The sequence below is a fragment of the Acinonyx jubatus genome, chromosome D1 (genome assembly GCF_027475565.1).
Source record: "Acinonyx jubatus isolate Ajub_Pintada_27869175 chromosome D1, VMU_Ajub_asm_v1.0, whole genome shotgun sequence".
In the NCBI taxonomy this organism is placed as follows: Eukaryota; Metazoa; Chordata; class Mammalia; order Carnivora; family Felidae; genus Acinonyx; species Acinonyx jubatus.
In genome coordinates, this window is record NC_069390.1 from 112,810,570 (window position 1) to 112,837,401 (window position 26,832).

The 26,832-nt window shown below is 39.8% G+C and overlaps 1 protein-coding gene across 5 annotated transcripts in view; it reads left to right on the top strand.

The window, feature by feature from the left end:
* The window catches only part of TRPC6 (transient receptor potential cation channel subfamily C member 6), a 131,290-nt gene that overhangs the window by 77,306 nt on the left and 27,152 nt on the right, over window positions 1-26,832 (top strand). For 2 of the 5 annotated variants that reach the window (XM_027051937.2, XM_053204215.1), the window contains exons 2-5: window positions 12,073-12,847; window positions 16,654-16,839; window positions 19,262-19,426; window positions 24,411-24,627. In XM_027051937.2, the coding sequence (XP_026907738.2) occupies window positions 12,073-12,847; window positions 16,654-16,839; window positions 19,262-19,426; window positions 24,411-24,627 (1,343 nt within the window). Of the gene's footprint in view, window positions 1-6,530; window positions 6,697-10,617; window positions 10,740-12,072; window positions 12,848-16,653; window positions 16,840-19,261; window positions 19,427-24,410; window positions 24,628-26,832 lie in introns of all 5 variants that reach the window. The other 3 variants (XM_053204216.1, XM_053204217.1, XM_027051939.2) reach the window with 3 other exon arrangements.

Consider the following 26,832-nt stretch of genomic DNA (forward strand, 5'->3'; position numbering starts at 1 on the left):
ATTCTGGATTACAACTCATTTATCAGATATGTGATTTGCAAACATTTTCTCCAAACTCTGGCTTATTGTTTATTATTTTAACAGTGTCTTTCAAAAAGTGAAAGTTCTTCATTTTGATGACACCCAACGTACCAGTTTTTTAAAATTCATGGATCATGCTTTTAGTGTTGTATCTAAAAATGTTTTTGCTAGTCCAAGTTATGAAATTTGTAAGCATGAGGTAGTCTCTCATATGCTACTGTCCTTTCAATGCCTGCAGAATCTGTAATGATGTACCTCTTTCTTTCTTGGCGTTAGTAATTTGTATTTTCTCTCTTTTCTGTTTCTAATCTGGGAGAGCTTTATAGATTTTATTGACCTCCTAAAAAAACTTTGTGTAATGCCGGCACTGGAGAGACATTCATTTCCTTATACCAGTCAATTCAGGTTGTATCTGTACACTTTTCCATTCATTCAACAGATGTTCCCTGGGACCTCACAAGTGCAGGCACTGCCCCAGGCATTGGGAATTGTGTAGAATGCCTTCACAGGACTACATTCTTGTGAGAGAGACAGATCATAAATAAGACAAATAGGTAAAATATAGATGATGGTGATATGTGGTAAGATGCGGGGAAAAAGCAGGAAGTGGAGACTTAGAATTTAAAGATTGGGGTTTTACTTTTAAAGCCCCTTGTGAGAAGGTGTCTTTTTTTTTCAAGTTTATCTATTTTGAGAGAGGAAGTGAGTGACACAGGGGCAGAAAGAGAGGGAGAGAGAGAATCCCAAGCAGGTTGTGCACTGTCAGCACAGAGCCTGATGTGGGGCTTGAACCCACGAACCTGTGAGATCATGACCTGAGCTGAGATCAAAAGTCAAATGCTCATCCAACTGAGTGACCCAGGCGCCCCTCCAAAGGAAGTTATACATATTAAAGTAGATTTACAGAATCCTGAGGCGTCAGGCTAAGATGACATTTAGCAAAATGTCATCATCCAGGCAGCTGAGCTCCCAGAGGAAGGTCACTCTGCCTGTTTCAAGGAGTTGTCAATGGGTAGTAATGAAATTTCATTTTTTTCTTTTGCCTTTGTTTCCCACATCGATAACGTCTTGGGGTGAAGAAGGAGTCAATAGTTTAAGGTTATAGGTAGCTGTTTAACATTGGGTAAGTTACTGGGGGCCTTACTTTCCTCACATGGAAAGTGTCTATATCATTAGAAAATAATTTTTACACATTTCCTCTTCTTAAAAAACTTAAGACAGGTACTTGAAAAGTGAGAAGGTTGAAAGACACCGACTTCTGTTTTTTGTAAAAATTGTTAATGTTTTAATTTATTTTTGAGAGGGAGCGAGAGAGAGCGAGCATGCAAGTGGGGGAGGGGCAAAGAGAGAGGGAGACACAGAAGCCGAAGCAGGCTCCAGGCTCTGAGCCATCAACACAGAGCCTGACGCAGGGCTCAAACTCATGAACTGTGAGATTGTGGACTGTGAGATCATGACCTGAGCCGAAGTCGGATACTTAACTGATTGAGCCCACCAGGCGCCCCTGAAAGACACCATTTCTAAGTGCTCACCTGGCATTTTGGTCTGTAGTTTCACTGTTAGTGCCTTGGTGGATAAAGCAGAAGTGATGCAGAAATATATCCCGTGCACTCACATTCACTCTGTGACTCAGGGTGTTAATAAGGAATCACCGAGTAGGATGCATAGAGAAAACCTGAAACTTGGGCCCCGTTCTCAATTTTAAACTTACTCGCATAGCAATATAATGCAGTTCATCAAAATGGTGTGGGTTGCCTGTACAGGGACTGAAGTTTGTTTTTGCCATGAAGGAAGAAGGGTAAAATAAGAATAACTTTTCCATAGAAAAGTAGAGCCTTGTTTTTTGTACATGTGACTCCAAAGCCTCTAGGAGTTAGTCAGCGAGTTTGCTTTGTGTTGCCCCAAAGCAATGGTTTCAGTGGTTTTCCTTTTCACCCATCTTCAGGGAAGTCGTATAACTTTTATAGCTCCAGCCGCCTGGAAATCCCATTTCCTGCTGCAGCTTGCTGACCAGGCCCCTGACAGCGGAATGTAGCTGTGCCAATGGAAGCAGACACGTTCCATTGTTGGCCCAGTGGAAGTGGGAGCTTTCCAGCTACTATGGCTATAGTCACACTATGAAGCCTGCAGTGTAATGCAGTGTTTTGTTTTGGTGAAATTGGTTTTTGAAAACACAGAAAAGGAGATGGTGCAAAAGACCTTGGCTAACAATGTTGGTGTTACGGAAGAGTAGAGAAACGGTGAGTCCTCCCTTCCCTCCGAGGGGTTTTGCCTTGACCTGTTCCTCTGTAAGAGAGGCAAGAACAGCAGCCTGATGTCACCTGTGTGTCCCAGGACCCACTCGTGGTCACTCCAACTAACTCACGTGGGGTGGGGGTGGGGTGCGGATGAGCTCTCCGAAAAGCTGCAGGCACGCCTCTGCTCTGCCAGCGGGGGCAGTGTTTCCCTTCCCTCCTCTGTTGGGTTTGTGCTAAATACCTCCTTTTTGCAAACCAGTCTCTATTGTTCAGGGCTACAAAGATGGAATAGCTAAAAAAAATAGTAAAGTTGAAGGAACGTTCACCGCAAAGGCCAGGTAGCGTTGTAGGGGCAGATAGTGATTCAGAATGGTCACAACGGGGCTTCTCAAGGTTATCAGTGATCTAGTCCTCAGACGGGGGCTCGTTGTGGGGGATACATGCTGTTAATTTTATTAAACTTAAAATTATAGCTCTATCTTTCACAATAGTAAAATAAGATATAAAAATGAAATACAATATCTGTGAACCTAAGTATACAATCTTGCTTTACCATTTATTGTTAGTATGAGTTTAGTAAAGAGTTTTCTGTGTATTATACAGGAATTGTAGAGGCCTCGTTTTTGTTTTGTTTTAAGGGTATTCCATCTTAGCTTTTTTCAGCTGTATTAAAACATAATAACAACAACAACACTTTCCCCAATGTGTATCATCTCTGTTTTGGACAAATCCCAAAACATTTCTTTATGTGTGAAGCAGAAGTAATAAAGCCAACTTCACCAACTACAGGAAAATTAAACAACACTGATAAAGTGATTGGCACATAGTAAACTTTTAGTGAATGTCAGTTCTCAGCCTGTCAGTTCTAGTGAAGTTAGTTAATATAATATACATATTCATAGGAGTTCACCTGATAGTCTTATGTAGAAGCTAAAAACCTAGGGGTAAGTATATAGTAAACTTACAATTTCCTTGACACAATAAGTGTGATCAAAATCAAACTCTACCAAATTGCCATACCTCATTTTTACTGAAGGTGGATATGTGTATTTCAGTTTATGACAAGTACAAATTACTTGAAAATACTGTAGAATAATAACAGTTAAGACTACATATTGAGCACTTACTATTATCAAGTACTAAATGGCTTGCATTATCTTTACGTCAATGAGAATAATGAGTACTGCATAACGTTCTTAAGATGTCTAAGACTTGTAGTATCATGACAGGGCTATAAATAACATTTTCCAAGTAAAATACACACAATATTGTAACCCTCCCACCAATCCTGGGAAATAAGATCATTATAATCCTTATTTTTTAGGAAGCCAGAGAGTCAACAATGGGCAGGTTAGAACTTGAACCTGTGTCTAGTTACTCTTACGTCCATGCCTTTAACCAGTGCTCTCTTTTCTGCGCTCTGAGTGTCCTTCCCTGCTGAATCTCCCATTGCCTGCCATAGTGCCTGGGACAGTAAATGTTTGAAATGATGGAAGGAAGGAAGGAAGGAAGGAAGGAAGGAAGGAAGGAAGGAAGGAAGGAAGGAAGGAAGGAAGGAAGGAAGGAGGGAGGGAGGAAGGAAGAACTGTTAAGATCTTGATGGTGGATATGAGGTTTGAGAGCTGTCTAAAATCAGCAAAGAAAGGCATTCTGTAAGTTTGTTTTCTAAATCAGTTGAAGTGTTCCCCACGTCATGCAGTCATCGTCCCCTCTGTATTGCACTCTCTTGTTCATGCCAGGCTTGTGTAGATTTAACCTGCCCCGTGGGCAGTTGGATCTGGCCCCTGTGGTGGAGTTTGGGAGCGTGTTCCAGACTTGTTAGTGAAGGCCGTTCCTTTAGCATGGATACCTCCAGCAGTCAACAGCTTCAGCATCTGCTGAACACACAATTTCAACAATTCTGAATGTTTCTATGACATTACATTACTATCCTTCCCACCCTCAGAGTCAGAACTGCTCATGTTAAGCCTCTTATGAGTATTAACTTAAAATTCAGGTGGATGAATCTTAGTTATGGGCTCATTTTTTAAGATAGTGTACTGCCTGAAGTTGAATATGAGTGTCTCTCCTGATAGTTAGCTTATTGAAGGGAAAATAAGCCTAGAAAGATGAGAACTGATGCCTCTGGGTTCATAATAAACACATTGTACACTTGCCATCTTCTCTCTGCATGTGCTTTCATCAGTAGTTTCTGAGGGAGTTAATCATGGCAAAGTCAGACTCACTCTTAGAGTGTGTGCTGGCTGTTGTTGGCCTGGCTCTTCTGGTCCACTTTCTACTTTGCACGCACACCGTCCTCTTCCTTAGGGAGGACATCAATGCAGACCTGTGCAGGCTATATCAGTGGGCTCCTCTGTCCCCAGGCTTTGAGTGGGTGCAGCCCATGGGAGGTCCCTGTGGGATAACAGAGGTCACGAGAGAGGGAGGTCAGGGTATAAGTTCCCCTAACTCTCTCCTTGAGTGTTGGCTGCTGCCCTCTTCCAAAGGTCAGAAACTCTGTCAAGTGTTATCCTTATAGTTATCCTAACTTGCAGTAACTATTACCTCCTCATGCCCCTTTCAGGCCTAATCCTGCACCATCCTAGACCTGGGTAAAGTGTTGGCACCATGTTGTATTTCCCTAATTCCTGCCCACACATTCCTAGAGTCTCTTCATTAAATTGCTCCTATTACCCAGTTTAAGTATGCTGGTTTTTTTCTAGCCTGGAATCTGTCTTACACAGAGGTTACTTGTGGAATGGGAAAATAGGTTTGTGTAATACACAGGACTATGACAGCTTCTGCTATTAGAAGCAAATAGTTTAAATCTCTTTCTTTGATGAGATAATTAGGATATATTTTGCTTGTATTACACATCAACTTTTTAATATTCTCAAGAGTACTCTACTAAAATAGACCAAAATAGATGCATGTGTCCAGAGACCAACCAAAGAACACTTCAGAGGAGGAAGCCATGATACCTAGAATAATCCAGAAAGTGGAGGCTAAAAAGAAACAGTGACATTTCAGACTTAGTTATCATGTAGAAAGTTTCTATAACTTTCATTATTTACTACTATTTTCATTCTGTTACGTAGTTGGGTTTCTAATTTATACAAGCAAATGTCAATCGGTGATAAAAATAACCAAAAAATATGTAACTTACACACAACCAGCTGGCTCCCAACTGAACATGACGAGCAGTTCAGGAGTCTGTGTTTCACTCTTGGAACAAGGTGGTGGTGTGATGTGTGAAGGATCACTCAGTAAGTTAGTATTTGAGTGAACAGGGGAAAATTGAAGCTAACTGAATCATAATATATATAGAATTTCTATCTTGAAAACTCTCTGGAAGTCACAGGGATTTGGTAATATGTTGTGAAAATGGGTTTATGCTTTATGTGTAGTGTCAAGGACATGCAGAGAGCAGAATCAGTGACAGGAAAGGACAAGAAAATCTCTACTTCTGGATCAAGGCCGTCACAAAGACGCCCTTAAAAAGATATGTCTTCCAACTTCCTCTGTTCCCTATTAAGCTCGATGCTAATTTGAAAGTAATATAAAATGATGTACATACCCCAGGACACACTGAGGTTCAACCATCGTGTTTTGTTTGTAGGGCTGTACCTTGTATTTGCTCTTGGTTTAATCGGAACTAATGGGCTCTGGGCTTTGACCTTAATTCCTTTGATGAGAAAGATGCATGAGTTAGACAATTGTGTGAGGGTTTGCAGTGTGCCTTTCTGCTAAGCACTGGGGATCCACTGGTGATAAAGCAAAATATTCCTTGCTCTCATTGGATGTAGGAAAACCACTCTAATTGTTTACTGCTCCCTCAACCCTGGAGGGAAGGCCAGGGGTGTGTGGCCAGGAATTAAGCAGATAAAGTGAAAATAATTTCATTGTTATAAATTAGAACAAAACTACTTTCATCATTCATCCTTCTAAAGTGGTCTGCAGAATTGCTAGTTGTGTTGACTGTTAATTGTAAGTACTCAAGTCCCAATTTTTCCTTGTATAATCGTGCAGGTAATAAAATATATATCCTAGAATCTCCTTTATTTTCACCTTCCCAGATTAAATCTAACAATCTGCTATCTTGGCCGTTCCATGCCGCATGGATAGTTATGTGCCATTTATATTTTCACACGTCTTCTTTGGTAGAATTGTGCTTTGATTTTAAAATTTCAAGTATTTTGGAAACAAAATAAAAAATTAAGTTAGATACTTAATGTAAAGCTTAGTTTGTATAAGAGCAGTTCCATTTGATAAAAGCACATTATATTTGAACAGGAAATAGAGGAATTACTACATATACTCTGGACCCAAAGCACACAGTCCATTCGACTCAGAAGCTAATTTGCATTGCTGGCATTTTCAATAGAGATGGATTATTTCATCTCTCACTGTCTGGGGCAACAGGCAATATTTCGCCAGCAAAAAGAATCAGGAAAATGAGGTATGTAAAAACCGTTGATTTTCATGACTTAATCAGTATTTGAGTACCAAGTGGGCAGTGGCTAGTTACATTCCTTCCTAGAACTGGTATTTAAATATTGTGATAAAACAAATTTTTAAAATACAGACATGAAAATGTAGGTTACTAAACATTTAATCCTGCTATATATGGCTGAATGGATGAAGAAAAATTCTTAATAAATATTTTTCTTAAATAGAAGAACTGACTTTGCAAAAATGTGCCCTTTAGCTGGAATGACAATATCTCTTTTGTTGATATATTGCTTTGGGCGGTTGTTCCTCTTTCTAGTAGGTGGTTTTATGAGGTTACTTTGCAATTAATGTACAGTTCTACAGTATAGCCTTGTAAAATCCCCCAGAGGGGTAATGTAATCTAGCAGCATCTCATAGCTTTCTTGAAAGTCTTAAAATGTGCGTTCCTGAAAAAGTGGTTTTACACGTTTTGCTTTTGCATTTGAAATGCAGGGCTAAGCAACACCACTTGTGGCAAAATACAATACATGGAGCCTTTGAGACTGCAGTTAGGGAAGACCAGAGGCAGCAAAGTATGCATTTTGTTGGGTCACCATACTGGCAGCTCTTGGTTTATCTCACTACCAGTGCAAGAACTGCCTTCCGAGAGCATGCAGTGGTTATCTTCCTTAGGGCAATCTCAAATGCCTCTAGACGTGTCCTGTATCAGTCTTTACTGGCCACAAAGTACTGAAGAGGTAATGATAATCCAGGCCTTTCCAAAAAATGTGTCAGAAATTCATGTCACTGCATAGGATTAATATTTATGGTTGCCACAATGGGACAAGAGATGCTTTAAACGTGAAGAAAACATTTTCTATGGAAATGTTTTTGCTCTTTCCTCAAAAGAATGGCTGCTATAGGTAGGAAAGCCATAACAGTCTAGAAGAAAATGGGACGTATCCTTGGAACAGTGGCTTGCTAGGATAGAGCCTGCCATTATTCAGATAAATAGGCATTAAAGTCATAAATCAGTCTTTTAAAATTCTAGAATTGAAGATGTCACAAAACTACCTCTGTGTAAATTTAGAGGTGTTATATGAACAAATAGTACTTTGGAAACTAAAAATTGAGATATAAGTTAAATTACTTATAATGATTTTCCTTTTTTTAAAGAGACAAAAGCCTCTCAATTACCATCTCAGTCCTTGCCTTTCATGGGTATTCCATGTGAATAACAGCTGAAAAGTAGTAAAGTTGGTGACCTTCTTGTTCATATAAATGCATAAACCTGTGGCTGTAAAAAAAAATGAAACTCAAATTTAGGTGCTTTCCAATTTGTGATTTGAATTGACCCTGGAAAAATCCTATGACATAGGCTGGAGTAATTATTTCTCTTATTCTTATGGAAGAAAAAGAACAAAACAGAGGCTTGGTTCTTGGTACTATTTTGTGTCCATTTTATGCCTTTTTGGTTTTGTTTTTACAGGAACTTTCCCCAAGTTCTCCCTATAGTACTTTTTCATCTCACTTTCATAAAGCCCCTGATCTTAGCTCTTTTCTCCCTTCATTTTACAGTTTTTCTTTTTGAACACATTCTCTGTGGTTAGCAACATTTCCTCTCCCCCTAATCTTCGTGGTTCCTCTAGTCTACAATCTACAGCAGCAGCTGTGGGGTAATACACGCTGGAAGGGGTTTTTAGAGGCCAGAAGAGTGACAGAGAGGAGGGAAAGGGGTTCAGAATCTTAGAGGGAAGAAGAATGATAGCTGCTCATGTGACGAGACTCTCCATGCTTCTACTTCATCCATTCTGTTAAGTCAGAAATAATGCCGCTCTTCTAAAAACTCACCTCCAAGAATTGCCTTTCACCAAAACTGACATTAGATGCTGGCAAATTTTTTTATGAGGGAAAATTGCATTCTTTTAGAAGAGACATTAGAATTAATTTTATTTCTTTTAAATAGAAAAGTATGCCTACTAAAGGTCACTAGCTTTTGGATGAAAAACTCTAATACAAAATCTACAGTACATAATGTACATTAAAAAGCAACTTAGGAGTAAATTCTCTAAAGTGTTCTGGTCTGTGTGGTCTTTATCACTAATGTCTCTGGATTAGGTAAGAGAAGATAATGTGTCTTTGTCTTGAAGAAAAGTTATTGTAAAGAACAAAAAAAAATGTTCTTGAGAATTAAAAACATAGCAGCAGAGAATATTTTTCAAAAGATATATTAGAGGATAAAGTTAAAGAAATGTCCATAGTGTAATGCAAAAACAAAAACCAAACAACAAACCCACAATTAACTGGAAAATTGGACAGAAAAGATAAGAAAATTTAGTGGTAATCCCAGAATGTCCAGCATCCAAAAGGAGTCCCAGAAACAACACTGACAGCAGGAAACAGAATTATCAGAGAAATGAGTTAAAAATATTTCTCAGAAAAGCACCCATTTCTCCAGATGAAAAGATTTACTGAGTGCACAGAACCACAGAAGAAAGGAGGTTCCCTCCAACAAAAAATTATGTAATTTTAGGGCAACAGAGACAAAGAGAACATCCAGAATCATATTTCCTAATAGCAACTACAAAAACTAGAATGTAACAGTACAAAGCTTTGAAAATTATTGTTAACCTAGAATTCTCTACCCAGCTAAACTACCAATCAAGGTTGTCAATAATACAGTCATTTTTAGACATGCAAAATCTCAAGAAGTTTACCTCCTGCACATACTTTGTCAGTCAGCTAGTGGAGCATGTGCTATACTAGGGCACAGGAGTGATCTAAGAAAGAGGAGAGTCTGGGATTCAGAACACAAGGAACCCAACATAAAAGCAAAGCAAAGAGAATTGTTGGGATGATGCCAAAGGAAGATTCAAAGACAACATACGTTTGAGTCTAGACTGTAACCATGTCCAGGTTAGCAGATCAGGAGGCTACAGAAAAGACTCTTCAAGAGGCTAAAATTAAAAAAATACATAGGATGTTGGATGAATTAAAACAAGATTTAGACCAAAGGAGAGTAGAATTTTGTTGCATTGGTCATAAGTACACAGAACATTAAGCATATGAATACAGGAAGAGAATTATTAACACCTGGGTTTCAGGACATAGGGAAGTAGTATCCTGAAAGACACCATGGTACACTCCTTGTCACAGCTAGGACTATCACTGTATTATTGTAGTTATCTAGCCAAAGTTATGCTGCAACTACCCTGGAATGATAAAGGGCCATGAGGTGTGTTTGAGGTGTGTCCATGGGGGTGTGTGTGCAGGGGCAGGGAGATTGTTAAAGTGGGCTGAATTTCACCTTTGGTGAGAATTCCATAGATAATTGCAAACCTGGAAATTCAGAAATAACAATATTAATAAGTTGTATGGCTGTAAGTTTTTAAATTGTAAAATAATAAGCTAAAATAGTGACATTATTGCCTCTGGGGATCAGGAAGTGGGGAAAATGAAACACAGAGGGCTGCTGTTTTCATAAAGCACATAGAGTCCTCTATTTGTGTATGTGCACAACTTTGATAACATTAAAAATGGAATGGAAAACAAAGCAGTAGTTACAGAAAGCAAAATACATGTAGAAATCATTCCCTTAATACTTAACAAAAGTTCCCCATACAATATCAAAAGACTGACTTTAGAAATTACTAGTGTTGTAGCCATTGCCCGTGACATCATTTTTTAAATTTACAAAGTTGTCTCTTTAATAACACATCAGGGGGGCGCGTGGGTGGCTCAGTCGGTTAAGTGGCCGACCTCGGCTCAGGTCATGATCTCACGGTCTGTGAGTTCAAGCCCCGCGTCGGGCTCTGTGCTGACAGCTCAGAGCCTGTTTCAGATTCTGTGTCTCCCTCTCTCTGACCCTCCCCTGTTCATGCTCTGTCTCTCTCTGTCTCAAAAATAAATAAACGTTAAAAAAAAAAATTAAAAAAAAATAACACATCAGGCTGGTCACTTTTGAAGAGACACCATGGATGGCTGGAGGGCTCACTGTTGAATGAGTCTATGGAAAACGTTGGTTAATATGGCAGCATACTGTGCAAGCTCCTTGGAGAATCATAATCATTTGTGAGTTGGCTGACATCTTGCTATTTCTTTGGGAATCACAGAACCGTAGACAACACTACCTGGATGTTGGATTTCAAGATGGTTAAGGACTCGTAGAGAAAGATATTTAGGCCACATTGGAGGGGAAGATCATTTATGGGGTCTTTGGACCAATTTAAGTTGTCTTCATACTGGGAAATTTGTGACAGTCTTCAGAGGGATGACTCTAGGAAACATTTACAAAGAGAGGAAACATCTATCATATCTATCACCAACCACACCTTTTTCCTTCCTTTCAGCCCCCACCCTCCTAACATGGCCCTTCCCTGTTCTGCAGTGAATTGTACCTTTGAGTCTGTGGCTAGTGACAGTGATAAGGATTGAGCTGTAAACTTTAAGACATACAGTTATAAATCAATAAGGAAGAAAATGTCCATTGTAGCATTTGACTAGAGAAGGGATCACTGTCTCCTATCACAGACTGAAGGCCTGCACTAAAGGCTGGCCATCTCTTTGACCCATCTCCATCACAGAAGTGTTCCTTCCCACCTGTGCCTTACTCATAATGTTCTCATTTCCAGTGATTTTTAGAACACCTAGCAGAGTCCAAGTCTTAACTGTTCCTATTAATGAAACCTGTGCTATAGTGTCTGGTTGACCCTTCCATTGGAGAAAGCGCTCTACCTGTACCCAACCTCTGTCCCACCCTCCTAAAGCATACCCTCACTTGACTTGTACTCATCCTTCCATTTTTAGCCTTTAACTTTCTCCTGGAAGCTATGCTACATAACCCTGCTATAGGTTTATCATGACAAACAACTGATAACAAGGCAATGTTCTAGTTCCCAGTTTCTCCCAGTAGAGTATAAGATTTATAAGGGCAGAAAAGTTTCTACTTTTGTCACCATTGATTTTCCTGGGCCTTATACAGTGCCTGGCCCTAGCATAGGAGGGAACCAGTAAGTATGTGTTAAATGGATTTACTATTTTGTCTATTTTTTAATATTTTCACACTGTATATAATATTGGTGACTGATTGTGGGTCTTTCTTATACTATCTGTGATTGAAACACTCACATTAATCCTTATTTCAATGGCACAGAGAGATTATAGGAATTGCCAGAGTCTCCACTCCAAATGGAAACATTAAAATCTGCAAAGTGCTTGGCTTTCTTAAAGAAGTTCTTGGAATCCATTAACAAATAAATGCATTCTCATTTCTATTATAGTTGGTCTAGAGATGATGAGACAACATCTCATATACTTGAGGGTTGCATTAGTTGAATGGCAAGTCATTTGGCTCACTAAAATGCTCTTAATATGATTTGTTCCCAATCTTTCTATTTCCTTATAGCCAGGACACCGACAACAGACTGGCCCACCGGCGGCAGACGATTCTCCGTGAGAAGGGGAGAAGGTTAGCCAACCGAGGACCAGCTTACATGTTTAACGATCGCTCAACAAGCTTATCTATTGAGGAGGAACGTTTTTTAGATGCTGCTGAATATGGCAACATCCCAGTGGTGAGGAAGATGTTAGAAGAATGTCTGTCCCTCAATGTTAACTGTGTGGATTACATGGGCCAGAATGCCCTGCAGTTGGCCGTGGCCAACGAGCATCTGGAAATTACAGAACTTCTTCTCAAGAAAGAAAACCTCTCTCGTGTTGGGGATGCTTTGCTTCTAGCTATTAGTAAAGGTTATGTTCGGATTGTGGAAGCTATTCTCAGTCATCCAGCTTTTGCTGAAGGCAAGAGGTTAGCAACCAGCCCCAGCCAGTCGGAACTGCAGCAAGATGATTTTTATGCCTATGATGAAGATGGAACACGGTTCTCTCATGATGTGACTCCAATCATTCTGGCCGCCCACTGCCAGGAATATGAAATCGTGCATACCCTCTTGCGGAAGGGTGCTCGGATTGAACGGCCTCATGACTATTTCTGCAAGTGCAGTGAGTGCAGCCAGAAACAGAAGCATGACTCCTTTAGTCACTCCAGATCTAGGATTAATGCCTACAAGGGCCTGGCAAGTCCAGCTTACCTGTCACTGTCTAGTGAAGACCCAGTCATGACAGCTTTAGAACTCAGCAATGAGCTGGCCGTGCTGGCCAACATTGAGAAGGAGTTCAAGGTAGGTCTGTAACGTTAAGGACTGCACTCTTCACTCATCAGTCAAGGTGTATTAATAAGCTTCCATAGGTGCTGAGGATTGTGCTAGCTACTGCGGACAGGAGGTAATTTTGTATTTTTTTTTCAACAAGCTCTTTGTTACAATGATATGTCGTAACACTTGTGGTCACCACCATTTAGACACGTTCTATAGACTTTACATTTATGTCTAATTCTTATCACAACCTTGAGAACCTTACTTGCTTTGCAGATGAAGACATGGAGGCACAGAAAGGTCACTTAAAGCCCAAGACCAACAACTGGTGATTGGCAGAGTTGGGACCAGTGTCCAGGCGTGCTGTACCCTACAGCCAGGTTCTGTTTCCTCTGGAACTGTGTCTGTGTTCACAGCATGGCGAGAAGTGCTGTTGAGGCCAGAAAGATGAATAAGCTGGTGGAAGTCACGGTGACTTGAGAGACACATGCACACGTAAATATATACAATAGAGGGAGAAGTGAAGTCACTAGATGGACTGTAAGTGATGTGCTGTGGAATCCAGAGGAAGCAACATTTGGTTCAGATTAGTTTTCAGGGAAGGTACAGGTACATGGCATTTCAGCTGCGTATGGGCAGAATGCATAGGATTTGAGGAGGCTGAGAAAGAGGGAAAAGACGTTTCAGAGCAAGATAACTTTTGCCTTTAGCTGCAAGGATACTTACAAATGTCAAGAAACAGCCTGTTTTCAGATCTTGCCTTTGATGATATAGAATAAAATAAATGTGTTTTATGGAATGCTTGCCAGATGCTCAGCACCATGCAAAGTACTTTGCATGTGTGGTTTCTTTTTTTTTCTTTTTTCTTTTCTTTTCTTTCCTTTTCTTTCTTCTTTCTTTCTTTCTTTCTTTCTCTTTTGAGGCAGAGAGGGGCAGAAAGAGAGGGAGAGAGACAATCTTTTTTCTTAAAGCTATTTTTTTTAATGTTTACCTATTTATTTTGAGAGAGAGCAAGCATGAGCAGAGGAGGGACAGAGAGAAAGGGAGAGACAGAATCCCAAGCAGGCTCTGCAGCTATCAGCGCAGAGCCTGATGCGGGGCTCAATCTCACCAGCCTGGCATCGTGACCTGAACCGAAACCAAGATACTCAACCAGCTGAGCCACCCAGGTGCCCCTGCACGTGTAGTTTCTTTAACACTTATTTAATCTAACTAACACTCAGTTTTCTCATTTGTAACATGGGAATAATAATAGCGCCTACCTCATGGAATGATTTTAATTTATCTAAGATCACATGGCTAAAAACTGAAGGATCTGCGATTTGATTACAGGTGTATTTGAGTGGAAAAACCCAAGCCCCTAACCACTCTATAGACAGTGGACATGGGGAACATATGTACTTGCACACCTTAACATTTGTCCCTGTGACCCTAACTGACTGTTTCATGAAAAGGATAAAGCTGTTTCCTTGTGACTTCCTTGTACTATCTGACTAGATACCTGTTTAGAAGGAGCATGAGCCAGTCTCCGTTAGGCAGGATTTGTTTCATCAGTTTGCCTTCATGGAGTCTGTTTGGACCCGCAGTTAGGAAGGCATAGCCTGTTTAGAAGCCACTGAATTGTAATAGGTCACTTGGCAGGATTTACAGAGAGGAGCCCAGGTAGGTGCTGCACCCACACCCATATAGGCTTCCCTAAAATACCTCCTTATTGCCTAACATCCAGAGCTGCTCGAACTGCACCATCTTCCTCTCCTGATTCTCCCAAGGGACATTTTCATTCTAAACACACCAGCAGCTTCAGGATGGCGGAAATAACTAGCAAAGCTATAACTCTAAGAGTAAACTCTGCCACTGAGGCTATGTGACCTCAGGGAGCCTTAGTTTTTTGATGTGGAAAATGGGAATAGTGTTTGCCCTACGTGCTTCCTACTTCTTCCCACTTTTCAAAATAGAAAAGCTTTCTACAAAGAAGGGACAAAGTGGCATAGTCCTTAAAGGCAGAGGGTTTGGGGCCTAACAGCTGTATTTAATGTTTGATTTTGACACTTAGTGGCTACATGATCTTGGACACATTATTTAACCAAACTGAGCAAGATGACCTAAAGGTTAAATTAGGTAATATAATCCATTTGCCATGCAACAAACTCAAGCTGATAGGTTTTCTTGATTAACATTGACCTATAAATGGCCTTATTTCAATGTAAGAGAAAAAAGGGGGAGGAAGTATTAGAAAGACCTGCATGAAGATGTTAATACCTGGTGTATATACATTAGACAGAGTTGTGTTTTTAATTGACATATAGTTGACACATAGTGTCACATCAGCTTCAGGTGCACAACATGGTGATTCAACATGTCTGCACATCATGCTGTGCTCACCACAAGTGTATATAGCCACCATCTGTCCCCTAACAGCACTATTCCAGTATCACTGATTGTGTTTCTGACTGTATGCCTTTTATCCCCTTGACTTACTCATTTCATAACTAGAATTCTTTATCTCCCACTCCCCTCCACCCATTCTGTCCATCCCCCACATGCCTCTCCTCTCTGGCATCCACCAGTCTTTTTGTGGGTCTGTTCCTGCTTTGTTTGTCTGTTTTGAGCCCACATGTAAGTGAAATCCTATGGCCTTTGTCTTTCACTATTTGACTTATTTCACTTAGCATAATACCATAATGTTGTCACAAATGGCAAGTTCTCGTTCTTCTTTATGGCTGAGTGATATTCCATAGCATACACACCACATCTTCTTTACCCATTCATCTATCAATGGGCACTTAGACTGCTTCCATTTCTTGGCCGTTGTAAATAATGCTGCAACAAACATCAGGGTCCGTGTATCTTTTAGAATTAGTGTTTTCATATTCTTTGGGTAAATATCCAGTGTTAAAATTACTGGATCCTATGGTATTTCTATTTTTAATTTTTTAAGGAGCCTCCATACTGCTTTCCACCACATCTGTACCATTTATATTCCTGCTAACAGTGCATGGGGGCTTCTTCTTATTCCACATCTTTGGCAACACATGGCTTTTTGATTTTAGCCACTCGGACAGATGTAAGGTGGTATCTCATTATGGTTTTGATTTGCATTTTTCTGGTCATCAGTGATGTAGGGCATCTTTTCAAGATGTGAATTTTTTATGTTTGAATATAATCTATACTTCCTAAGTCTTCCCATCGTAATATTAGGTCATCATCAACAAATCACAACAGAAGCATTTGCATTAAGGTTTCTTTTCTCCAAAGAAGAATCCTGGTTTTCAGACTTTATATTAGATCTTGTCTTGGACCCTGATTTTGGTACGCTAAGTTTCTCAATACAATTTATTACATAGATAAATGACATATGTTTGCTTTTCTCTGGAATCTCTCCACATGTCCTGTGTTTCTCAAGTTTACCAACAGTTTACAAGATCTTACAAAGATCTGCCAAATGTACATGATGTGCTTGCTGGTGAAGTCATGAACATGAGACATGATGTACGCAAAGTGGTAGGATCCTGCTGTGGGGAAAGTTGCTTACTTCATATTCTCCTGATCCTATAGGTGACTTGGGCACAGTACACTATTCAATAGCTTTGCTTACGTTTTAGATAAATTTCCTTTCTTTGGATATGAAGAACATCTTTATGGTGCTAAGATACTTCAGAAATCACTCAGTAGAACAGCAGTTAAAGCACATTAAAAGAACAGTCAACCCAAAGATAGAATTTTTCTGTTTGTTTCCTCTCCCAACTGTCAAGTGACTGATAAATTCCACTGCGTCACCTAGTAAATGTGCTACTTCTCCATTATTGTTTTTTGTTTTGCTTTGTCTTTCCCAGAATGACTACAAAAAACTGTCAATGCAGTGCAAGGATTTTGTTGTCGGACTCCTTGATCTGTGCAGAAATACCGAAGAAGTGGAGGCCATTCTGAACGGGGACATCGAAGTGTATCATGGTGGGGGAGATCACAGCCGTCCAAATCTCAGCCGCTTGAAACTTGCCATTAAATATGAAGTAAAAAAAGTAAGGCCAGACCTGAAGCCCCATTTACATCATTTCCGTTATTACTGCTGCTGTATAAGGCTGAAGAGTTGGCATAATCAGCTCGAGCTGGGTTTTTCTAACCAACAGTTAGTTGCATGAGGCAGTTTCTCTAATCATACGTGCTTAGCTGTGAGTCATGTAACCTACACTCCACACAAGTCTGTGACATCTGGACGTGTTTATGCCCTGATTGCCAGCCACTCTCCTTTACTTAACTAATGGTATAGAAATGACTTCGTGTGTCCAGATGGTAAGGCGTTGGTCATGTGAGAGGAACATCAGTGTTTGAGACTCCGTTCCAGGTCCCATCTGTTGTGTTCCGATCCAGGACCAGTGCCCTCAGTTCCTGCTTTAGAACATTTGAATCTCCTCCTGCACCTTGTGTATCTGTGGGGCATTTTCAGTCTCTGTCTTCATGCAGCACTTCCCATTCTTGATTGCTTTCTTAGGTTACGTATCTTTAAAACTATACTTTTTAAGGATAAAACAGTATAGATACGCCCCCTTTCTATCTTCCCAATTTTTTTTTTAAGATTTTACTTTTAGGCAACCTCTCTATACCCACCGTGGGGCTTGAACTCACAACACCAAAATTAAGAGTTGCATGTTCCACTGACTAAGCCAGCCAGGCTCCCTTGATCCTCCCAATTATTTTTTCTTAATGTTTATTTATTGATTTCCAGAGAAAGAGAGAGAGAGGAGCTGAGAGAGAAGAGGAGAAGGAGAGAGAGAGAGAGAGAGAGAGAGAGAGAGGGAGAGAGAGAGAAAGGGAGAGAGAGAGAGAATGAATCTCAAGCAGGCTCCTTGCTATCAGCATGGAGCCTGAAGCGGGGGCTCACACTCACAAACCATGAGATCATGACCTGAGCCGAAACCACGAGTCTGATGTTCAACCTACTGAGTCACCCAGGCACCCCTGTCTTCTCAATTCTTAATGGAGAGTAGTTTCTCTCCATTATATTACTCTCCACAAATTCATATCTTGTACATCTTCACATTTCAGTAAATAAACATCCATCTCATCTTTTCAAAGGCTGTGTTGTTATATCACTATTTCATTTAATCAGCTTACTATTTAAGGGTGTTTATTACTTTTTTCAGGTTTTTGTTAATTTAAAACATTTGCTAAGTTTTCTTTAAAAACAGTGCACCAGTTTACATACATGCCAGAGGTGTATGAGAGGGCTTATTTTTTCTACTCACAATAGGTGTTATTAAATCTTGCAACTCTGAGAAGATAAACATTGTTTCTTGTTTTAATGATCTTCGAGATGAGCCATCCTTAAGCATTTGTAGTTCTTTTAACCTTTCAACATTTTTTATCAATTTTTATTTTGCATTGTTGCTTTTTGTAGATTAAATAATGTTGCCCCCTGCCATATATTCTTTGTAGAAAATAAATATGTGAGAATTTAAAAATTCTGAAAAATAACAAGTAAAATGTAATTATAAAGTTTTGTTAATTGAAAGAATTTATGGCACAGAAATAAAAATACATCAGTGAATAGAATAGGCAGTCCAGAAACAGACCCATATACAAATGGGAGTTAATAAGTTTAGCATTGTAGGTCAGTGCAGAACAGATGGCATGCTGTTTTAAGAAAGTATTTAAACATCTGGGCCTGTAGGATTTCTCTTTCTTTCTCTCTCTTTCTCTCTTTCCTTCTTTCTTTCTTTCTTTCTTTCTTTCTTTCTTTCTTTCTTTCTTTCTCTCTCTTGCTCTTTCTTTCTTTCTTTCTCTTTCTTTCTTTCTTTCTTTTTTTCTTTCTTTCTTTCTCCTTCCTTCCTTTCTTCCTTCCTTCCTTCCTTCCTTCCTTCCTTCCTTCCTTCCTTCCTTCCTTCCTTCCTTCCTTCTTTCTTCTTAGAGAGAGCAGCAGGAGAGGGGCAGCGGGAGGAAGAGAGAATCCCAAGCAGGCTCCATGCTCAGCACAGAGCCCAGTGCAGGAATGCAGGGCTTGATCCCACAACTCTGGGATCATGATCTGAGTCGAGATCAAGAGTCTGATGCTTAACCAGTTGAGCCACCCAGGCACCCCTGGGCCAGTAGGATCTTTACATCACTGTTTCTAGATGGAAAATAACATATAAATGTAAAAGTCCTTATGTGAAGCATTTACGAATCTTTTTATAATATTAAATTTCAGAATTTTTTCTATACTTTCAAGGAAATCCCGTTAGTTATAAAGGAAAAATTTGATAAGTTGGAATCTTCGAATTTATATAATACATGTTAGAACCTCCTGCCGCCTTGCTTGATGCTTGTCAGCTAGATGTTCTATGTTTACTCTTTATTTCTAACAGTAGTTTTCATGGGAAACCACAGAACAAAATATTTAGAATCCAAGAGTTGGTGAACTTTTCTTTAATCAAGCTATTAAATGTTTTGTCACTTCCCTGCTAGTTTGTAGCTCATCCAAACTGTCAACAGCAGCTTCTGTCCATATGGTATGAGAACCTCTCCGGTCTGCGGCAGCAGACCATGGCGGTTAAGTTTCTCGTGGTCCTGGCGGTTGCTGTCGGATTGCCCTTCCTGGCTCTCATTTACTGGTTTGCTCCATGCAGCAAGGTATGTCTGTGAAGCCTGGACCTTATCGTCACCTACAAGTAGGTCAAGCTGTATATATCAGAGCCAGTTAAGCAAGGAAAATTCTGTTTTCCAAATGAAAATTTCATAGATGTCAGAGTTGGGTTTAAATAATATTATTGATTTTAATATTACAAAAATGACATCTATTTGCTATAGGAAATAAGGGGAAAAGTGGGTAGAAAATTAACCTGTAATAGCACCACTGTTAAACTGAGAAAGAAAACCTAGTTACTATGTTTCCATCCTCTCTGTAGGCATGTCTAATTCATATATGTTTTGAGGTTATAGTATGCATTGAGCACATATTTCAAATATAATCCTAAAAGATAAACATTTTTTGTCTTTTATTCCTCCTTTGACAAAGTTTGAGATTAAAGTTATTTTTTTTTTGTATTTATTTAGCTCATATTACCAGATAAATCTTAATCTAAAGAAAGAATAATCGTGTAAATACTAATGTGATGCTTGGTTCAGTCAAGAATATTTACTTTAGGGATGGAGTCATCCGTAACTGGACAGCAAAGATAGCCTATCAGCAAAATCCATGTGCCCAGACTTTGGTGAAAATATGTTCAGATGGATCCAGCCTTTCTTTAGTGTGATGGAACAAGTGTGAAACATGTGGACTTATCATTCTGTTAACAGGCACAGAATTGCATTGCCAAAAATCTTATTCTTCCATGTTTTTGAAACCACATTTCTGTAACGTTTAAGTTTCAAATCTGAAAGTCAGACTGAAATAATTCTAAAGCTATGTGGCTGAAATGTCAGCTGGACCATCCGTGTGCTCTGTGAAAATGCCAGTTCAATATCTGCTGTTCTTAATGTGGGCCTGACTCATTTTCAAACTTTGTAACACATGGATGCAAACACATGTATCCCCATTACCAACATACTGTCTTCTTATTACATAGTCACATACTTGATGCTTTAGCTTAGGACCTTCCTAAATGGTTTATAGGTGCAAGACTTTCTACGGAGAGGGAACAACATTATTCTTTGTGGTGGCGATGATAGAAACCCGCTGGAAACTGGGCGTTTTCTCCTGAGGGTAAAAGCTATCATTATACGTTGTTTTTCCTTTAAAAAGATAAGGCCCCAAAACTGAGCTTTTATAAGTAAAACATAAATGATGAAAATAGTGAGATTTACTAGAATTAGAAATTTGCAGCATAGATTTTCTTCTAGAAAGGTACAGTTTTCTTTTTGTTCCCTTTTCACAGAAATGACAGATTTCACTTTGAAACAAAAATTCTGACCCATCCTTATGGGCACATGGGCTCCATCTATGCATTTACTGTCTCTTCTCTCTTTAACGTACATTTCCTGAGTCTTCAGAGATGTGAGCTGAATGAAGTATGTGGGGGTGGGGATGTTTTGAATTATCCTTGTTCACTGATTACCCTGTGCTCAGTAAAATTACAATATCTTCCTAAACTGAGTATTTGTCCTTCTCCATATCCAGTGAGTTCTGAAGCATGATGCCTTCCAGAATGCTTGCTGTTCTGACAGGAGACTATTTGGGGCAGTCTGTAGAATTTCTTAGATTTTGACTGAATCCCAATTAACCTGATTTCCTTTACTATTTTCTTCTTCCCTGGTCATGTTTCTTTCTTGGCATCTGTTTTTCATCCTTGTGTAGGAACCTTGAGGCAAATAATTAAATTATAAGGACACTGTTAAGGTATTTTATTTTAATATCTAAAATCTATTTTACTGCCTGTTATTTAGCCTTTGAAGCATTATGATATAATCGATTTTGACAAATTTTCCCTTAGCAGTGAACATAAACATTATTCACAGGTTATGGGGGAAGATTGCTCAAAATTAATGCTTTTATTTAAAATATCATTTTAAATACTAAAAAATTTCCAATACATCCATGAAAATTAAGGCATCTAATTGCAAGCCTGTGCACCTTAACAGAGTCTGTTCCTGTTTAAATTTGGGTTTTCTTTCCTCAAGTCTGCTTTCTTCTTTCAGAAACTTTCTTTTCTTCACTTATTTTCTTTTAACACCATAACCCAAATATGTTTTATGATCATTACAATAAAAATAGGTCAGGGGTGCCTGGATGGCTCAGTCAGTTAAGCATCCGACTTTGTCTCAGGTCGTGAGCTCATGGTCCATGAGTTCAAGCCCTGCGTCAGGGGACTGACAGCTCAGAGTCTCCAGCTTGCTTTGGATTCGGTGTCTCCTTCTCTCTCTGCCCCTCCCTCCCTCACTCTCTCTCTCTCAAAAATAAGTAAACATTAAAAAAATAATAAAATAAAAATAGGTCATGCTGTGATTTCAAACCATTTTAGCTTAAGCTATCTTCAAACTTTTCTGTTTCTATCGGTTTTTGGAGTTAGGTATTTAGTCATTAAAAATACTTGAAAAAAGTATAATATGTAATATTTAAAGCCAAGTATTTCTTTCAGTGCATAACCTCGAAAATTTGTCAGGTGCATTAATTATGCACCTTATTCAATTGATTAGTGCCCTTCTTTAACCTTATTAGAAATTTGTTTACATCCCACAATGTATAAATGACAAATTTTACTAAAATGGACAACTCACTTCAATTCTTAAAGTCCACTGAATGGTGCCAAAAATCTCCCTTAGTTAAAAGAGAAACAAAACTCTAAATGATTTGTAATAAGAAATAGAGGGTATGATAAATGTCTGAACACACCATTTTAGTTTCCTGCCAATGAACTTTTTGTTTGCTTGTTGTTTGTTTGCTTTTTCCCCCTTTAAACCAGCATGTTTCATAACAGCAAAAATGCCTGGCTTGAGTCTCTTCTCCCCCTTCTGAATAAAATCAAGAAGGAGCCAATATTACACAAGGGCCACACCCCAGTGGAAGTGGGGAATCGCACACTCTGCCCTGAGGGACAGGACACTGTCCAGGACAGTTCACCTCATGTCCCAGAGTGATCCAACCTGCTTATTCTCAACTCCATTTTTATCCCCAACCTCTGTAACAGTTCATATTTGTACGGAAACATAGTTAAGGACAGTGGGCAAAACAAAATCAAACCTACTGTGTCACCCATTTGTGTTTGCTTTACACTTACTCAATTATTTGAGAGTTCTACTTAAACAGGATCTTAAAAAAACACACTGTTTGATTCAATCTAATGAGTTTTCTTATGAAAGTAGGATTTTTAGACATTATTACAGCAGAGTTTTACAAAGTAACTTTGGATTGGCTCCGCAGTATATCTAAATATAGCTAATTCTCTGGATCCATTGGCTTCAAGCTAGCTAGCTAGCTAGCTCGATCTAGATACAGTGAGATAAATACTTGTGTGCACATGCATTCTGATATTCTGACATAAGATCCTAAATACCAAGAGAGAAGGGACTAAACTGTGTGATTTATTTCAGCTTTAACTTTTATGGTTTTGAAAACCACATAAACAAGTAAAGTCTGTAGGAACAGAGAACATTGATTATATTCCTTCCATTGTACTATTTACCTTTTTTCAATATTAGAAGGAGCTTCTTTTTTTCTAGAAGAACTGACATACTTATGTACCTCAATGAAAAAATATGAAATTGTTTTGTAAACCATATAGAGGCATTAACTCAGAAACAAGAACTGCTCTCAGGCTCCAGCTCCACCACGTATGAGCTGTGTGACTTTTAGGCCAGTGTCTGGACCTTTGTCAGCCTCTTCATCAACAACAGTGGCATTTTAGGGGCACCTGCCCTTAGAACCATTGTCATGGTGACATGAGTTCACAGAGTAAAGCCCTGAAAACAGTACTTGGCACAAACAAGTGCTGGCTAAGTGCTGGTGGTGTGTTTATCAATTTACACATTTTTTTCTGGAATAATAGGTTCGCTTGAAAGGCTGTTGGAAGTTATGAACCCTCTCCTAAGGAAGAGTCCTGTCCATACCTCCTGGGTGGCGGTTACCATCTTAGGGGGTGCGCAGAGCCCCTGAGACACATCTCGGACGCGAAGCATCCTTCTGCTGTAGCGAGGGGATTTGTGCGTCTCAGATGGAAACTAATCTGGGCCTGTAGAAGCACAAGAGCTTTCACTGCCTCCATAGTTCACACAGAGAGTCTGATTTTTACATAGTTTAGGAAATTTACTCATTGCCACTCAGCTAATGAGGGAATGAAACTGGAACCTGACGTGAAAATTTTGGATTTTCAATCCAGTGTCTTTCCAGGGTATTGTTCCGAATGTATAATGGGAACTGCCCTGCTGCCCTGTCCTCAGTGGGGATTTCTCTCCTTGGAATTGTTCACACACAACACCGGCATTGCTTGCGTGTCCGTGAAACACACAAGGGCAGCAAGCAAGGCCAACGTCGACCAAGGTCCAGGCAAAGTAGATTCAGTTCAGTAGTTTCACTGCTGCCTCCTCAGCACTTTGTACCTAGTAAGGTAGTTGGCTTAAAAAAAATTTTTTTGATGTTTGTTTATTTTTGAGAGTGAGAGAGACAGAGCATGAGCAGGGGAGGGGCAGAGAAAGAGGGAGACACAGAATCGCAAGCAGGCCCCAGGCTTCGAGCTGTCAGCACAGAGCCCGACGCGGGCCTTGAACCCATGAACTGAGGGATCATGACCTGAGCTGAAGTCGGATGTCTAACCAACTGAGCCACCCAGGCGCCCCGAGTAGTTTGCTTTTTATGAATGATGATGATACCATGCCCTGCCTTTTGTTGTAAAATACTATTTGTCAGAGTTATATAATATTTTTAGAACTTAAGTATCATTTAACACAAAAGTTAATTTATTTAAACATAAATCCAGAATAGCAGCATATATGGATGACGGATGTGACCAGAATTTTAGCACAGCATAAAGAGTTGCTGTTCTTTCATCAATTATATAAATATACGTAACCTTCTTAGGAGAATATTGCAGTATCCAGACATTTATTCTTGTGCACACGTGTGTGTGTTTTGCACAGTGTACAAAACAAAGTTAAGATTTTCTTTTGCTGTGCACTGTGGCAGATGGGGAAGATTATGCGCGGACCGTTCATGAAGTTTGTGGCACACGCTGCTTCCTTCACCATTTTTCTGGGGCTGCTGGTGATGAATGCTGCTGACAGATTTGAAGGCACCAAACTCCTTCCCAATGAAACCAGCACAGATAATGCAAAACAGCTGTTCAGGATGAAAACGTCCTGCTTCTCATGGATGGAGATGCTCATTATATCCTGGGTAATAGGTAAAGACCGATACTGTGTCATCTTTGTTTTGTTCTTTTTTTTTTTTTTCACAGCTTAGCACTTTGAATGACACTGATTCCTTCACACATCAGCTAGGCAAGTACATTCCGCACGATACAGTGCATCATTTTCTGTTTTTAAAACACAGTTATCTCGGGTTCATTATTGGGGCACAGCTTTGTCACATGCCATGTGCTTTTTAAGTTTCCAAGAAAAACCCAGGAGGAAACAATAAGATAGTATTAATTGAATCCTGCCAGGGACTAAGTACTCCCATTCATGTTTTGGGAGAGCTAGGACTTGAGATGTCACAACGACTGCATGATTTTATGTTGAGATGTAATGGGAACCAAAGCTAATAGTCATTCACATGTATTGAACTTTATTATGTACCAAGAACTGTTCAAAGCCCTTCACATGCCTGAGCTCACACACTCTCCCTGCACCTTGGTTTTGTAATCTGTAACATGATACCAGCATCTATTTACAGTGTTCAGGTGAGGATTGAGTAATTTCCTTTAGATCTCCCAATGACAGGTGAGGCAGAGGGAAAGCAGTCTTAACTAATACACTATTTGTCATCAGAATCACTTGTACACATGGCTTGCCCTTAAACATAATGCAAACGAGAAAGGTATTTCAATTGGATTTTACGAATGAATAGATTAAATAGGCAAGTGGTGCCTTCGTTAGGTCAGGAGGATCCTGAGCTTAATGTGACCCAGTCCTTGCAGCCAGGAGAGTTAAGTGTGGGGGTCAGCTCAATAAGTAAATCAATAATGAAAACCACTGAGACAAATACTGTAATTGAGGCACAATTCGGGTACTGTGAATGTACACAGACTGGACATCTAAGTCTAGAACGGGGTGGGTTGTGGAAAGGGCAGAGGCAGCCTCCCTGGATGGTACCTTCCATCTAAGACTTTGGAGATGAGGTAGTGTTAGCTGGGCAGAAGGTTTTGGGGGAGTACGGACGCTACAAGGTGTGGAAACACTGCATGTGAGGCTAGGGCCTTAGGGTGCACCAGGCACCCTTGAAATGTAAGGAGTTAGGCAGGTGCCTTTGAGGGCATGGGTGATGGCAGACAGTGAGGCAAGATGGCTGAGGGTGGCTTTCAGCATTGGTGATGGCTCTGTCACATCTTAGCCAGAGGACGGTGAGTATGGAGGCTGAGAGCCCACCACTGGCTCCCTGAGAGCAGGGTGAGGGTGGAGACTCAGGCCTCGGGGAGCTGGTGGTGCACTGTGCCCATGGAGGGAGAGATGTGGACTCCACCCCGGACCACTCGGCGGTGCTGCACTTCTCTGAGAGGGAGAGAACGGAGGGACGATCACCATTGGTGCCTGGAGAATGAGAAGCTGATGACTAAGTCTGGGTTGTAGCTGCCCTTGAAGTGCCCTGGGGATTTTCAGGCGAAGATGCCCACCAAGTACTAGAAAATACAGCACCCCGGAGAAATAGGATGAGGGCTTACCGTGTGAATTACATCACCGAGGGTGATATAAGCCTTGGATAAAGAAGAAGAGTGTGATTTCTCACTACTTCTTTTCCAATGTAACTGATATTTACCTTATATCACAGAACTACAAGAAATAAATTACATTCCAACTTAGAGCATTGGATTTAAAATAAGAACAGTCGTTTGGACATTGCCTTTATCTTAGTAAACTAACCGCCTGTGTGCTAGTGTCTGTGTGTGTGTGAGTATAAAGTATGTAACACAGTGCTTGGCACGTAGGAGATGTTTAATAAATTTCAGGTAGTTATGGTTATTAGACTTTTCATTGAGAGTGTCTGTTACTTTTATATAGGAGTGGTATTTCCTACTGAAAACAAGCAAGATAAGATTCTAGTTCAAGATGAAACTTTGAAAACATTCGATTTTGTGTAAGGGGATTAGATATAATGAATGTTCATTTTTATCCTTTATCAAATATAATGCACCTCATACTAATATTTTATTATAAACATTAGAAGTTTTCCCCTTTTCACTTAGAAATCTAAACCAGGAATGTTATGTTAACTTTTAATGTTATGAATACATTTTCCTTAGAACTGCTGGCCCAGCACCCTTTCTACCTGAGATTCCCAGATTCGCTCACAGGGTCAGTTTATAGGAAAAGCCAGAGCAGGCAGCTTCAGCATTACAGCATTAGTCAGACTTGTGTGTTGGTTTCTGACGTGGGTAATCGTTTTCTTCTTG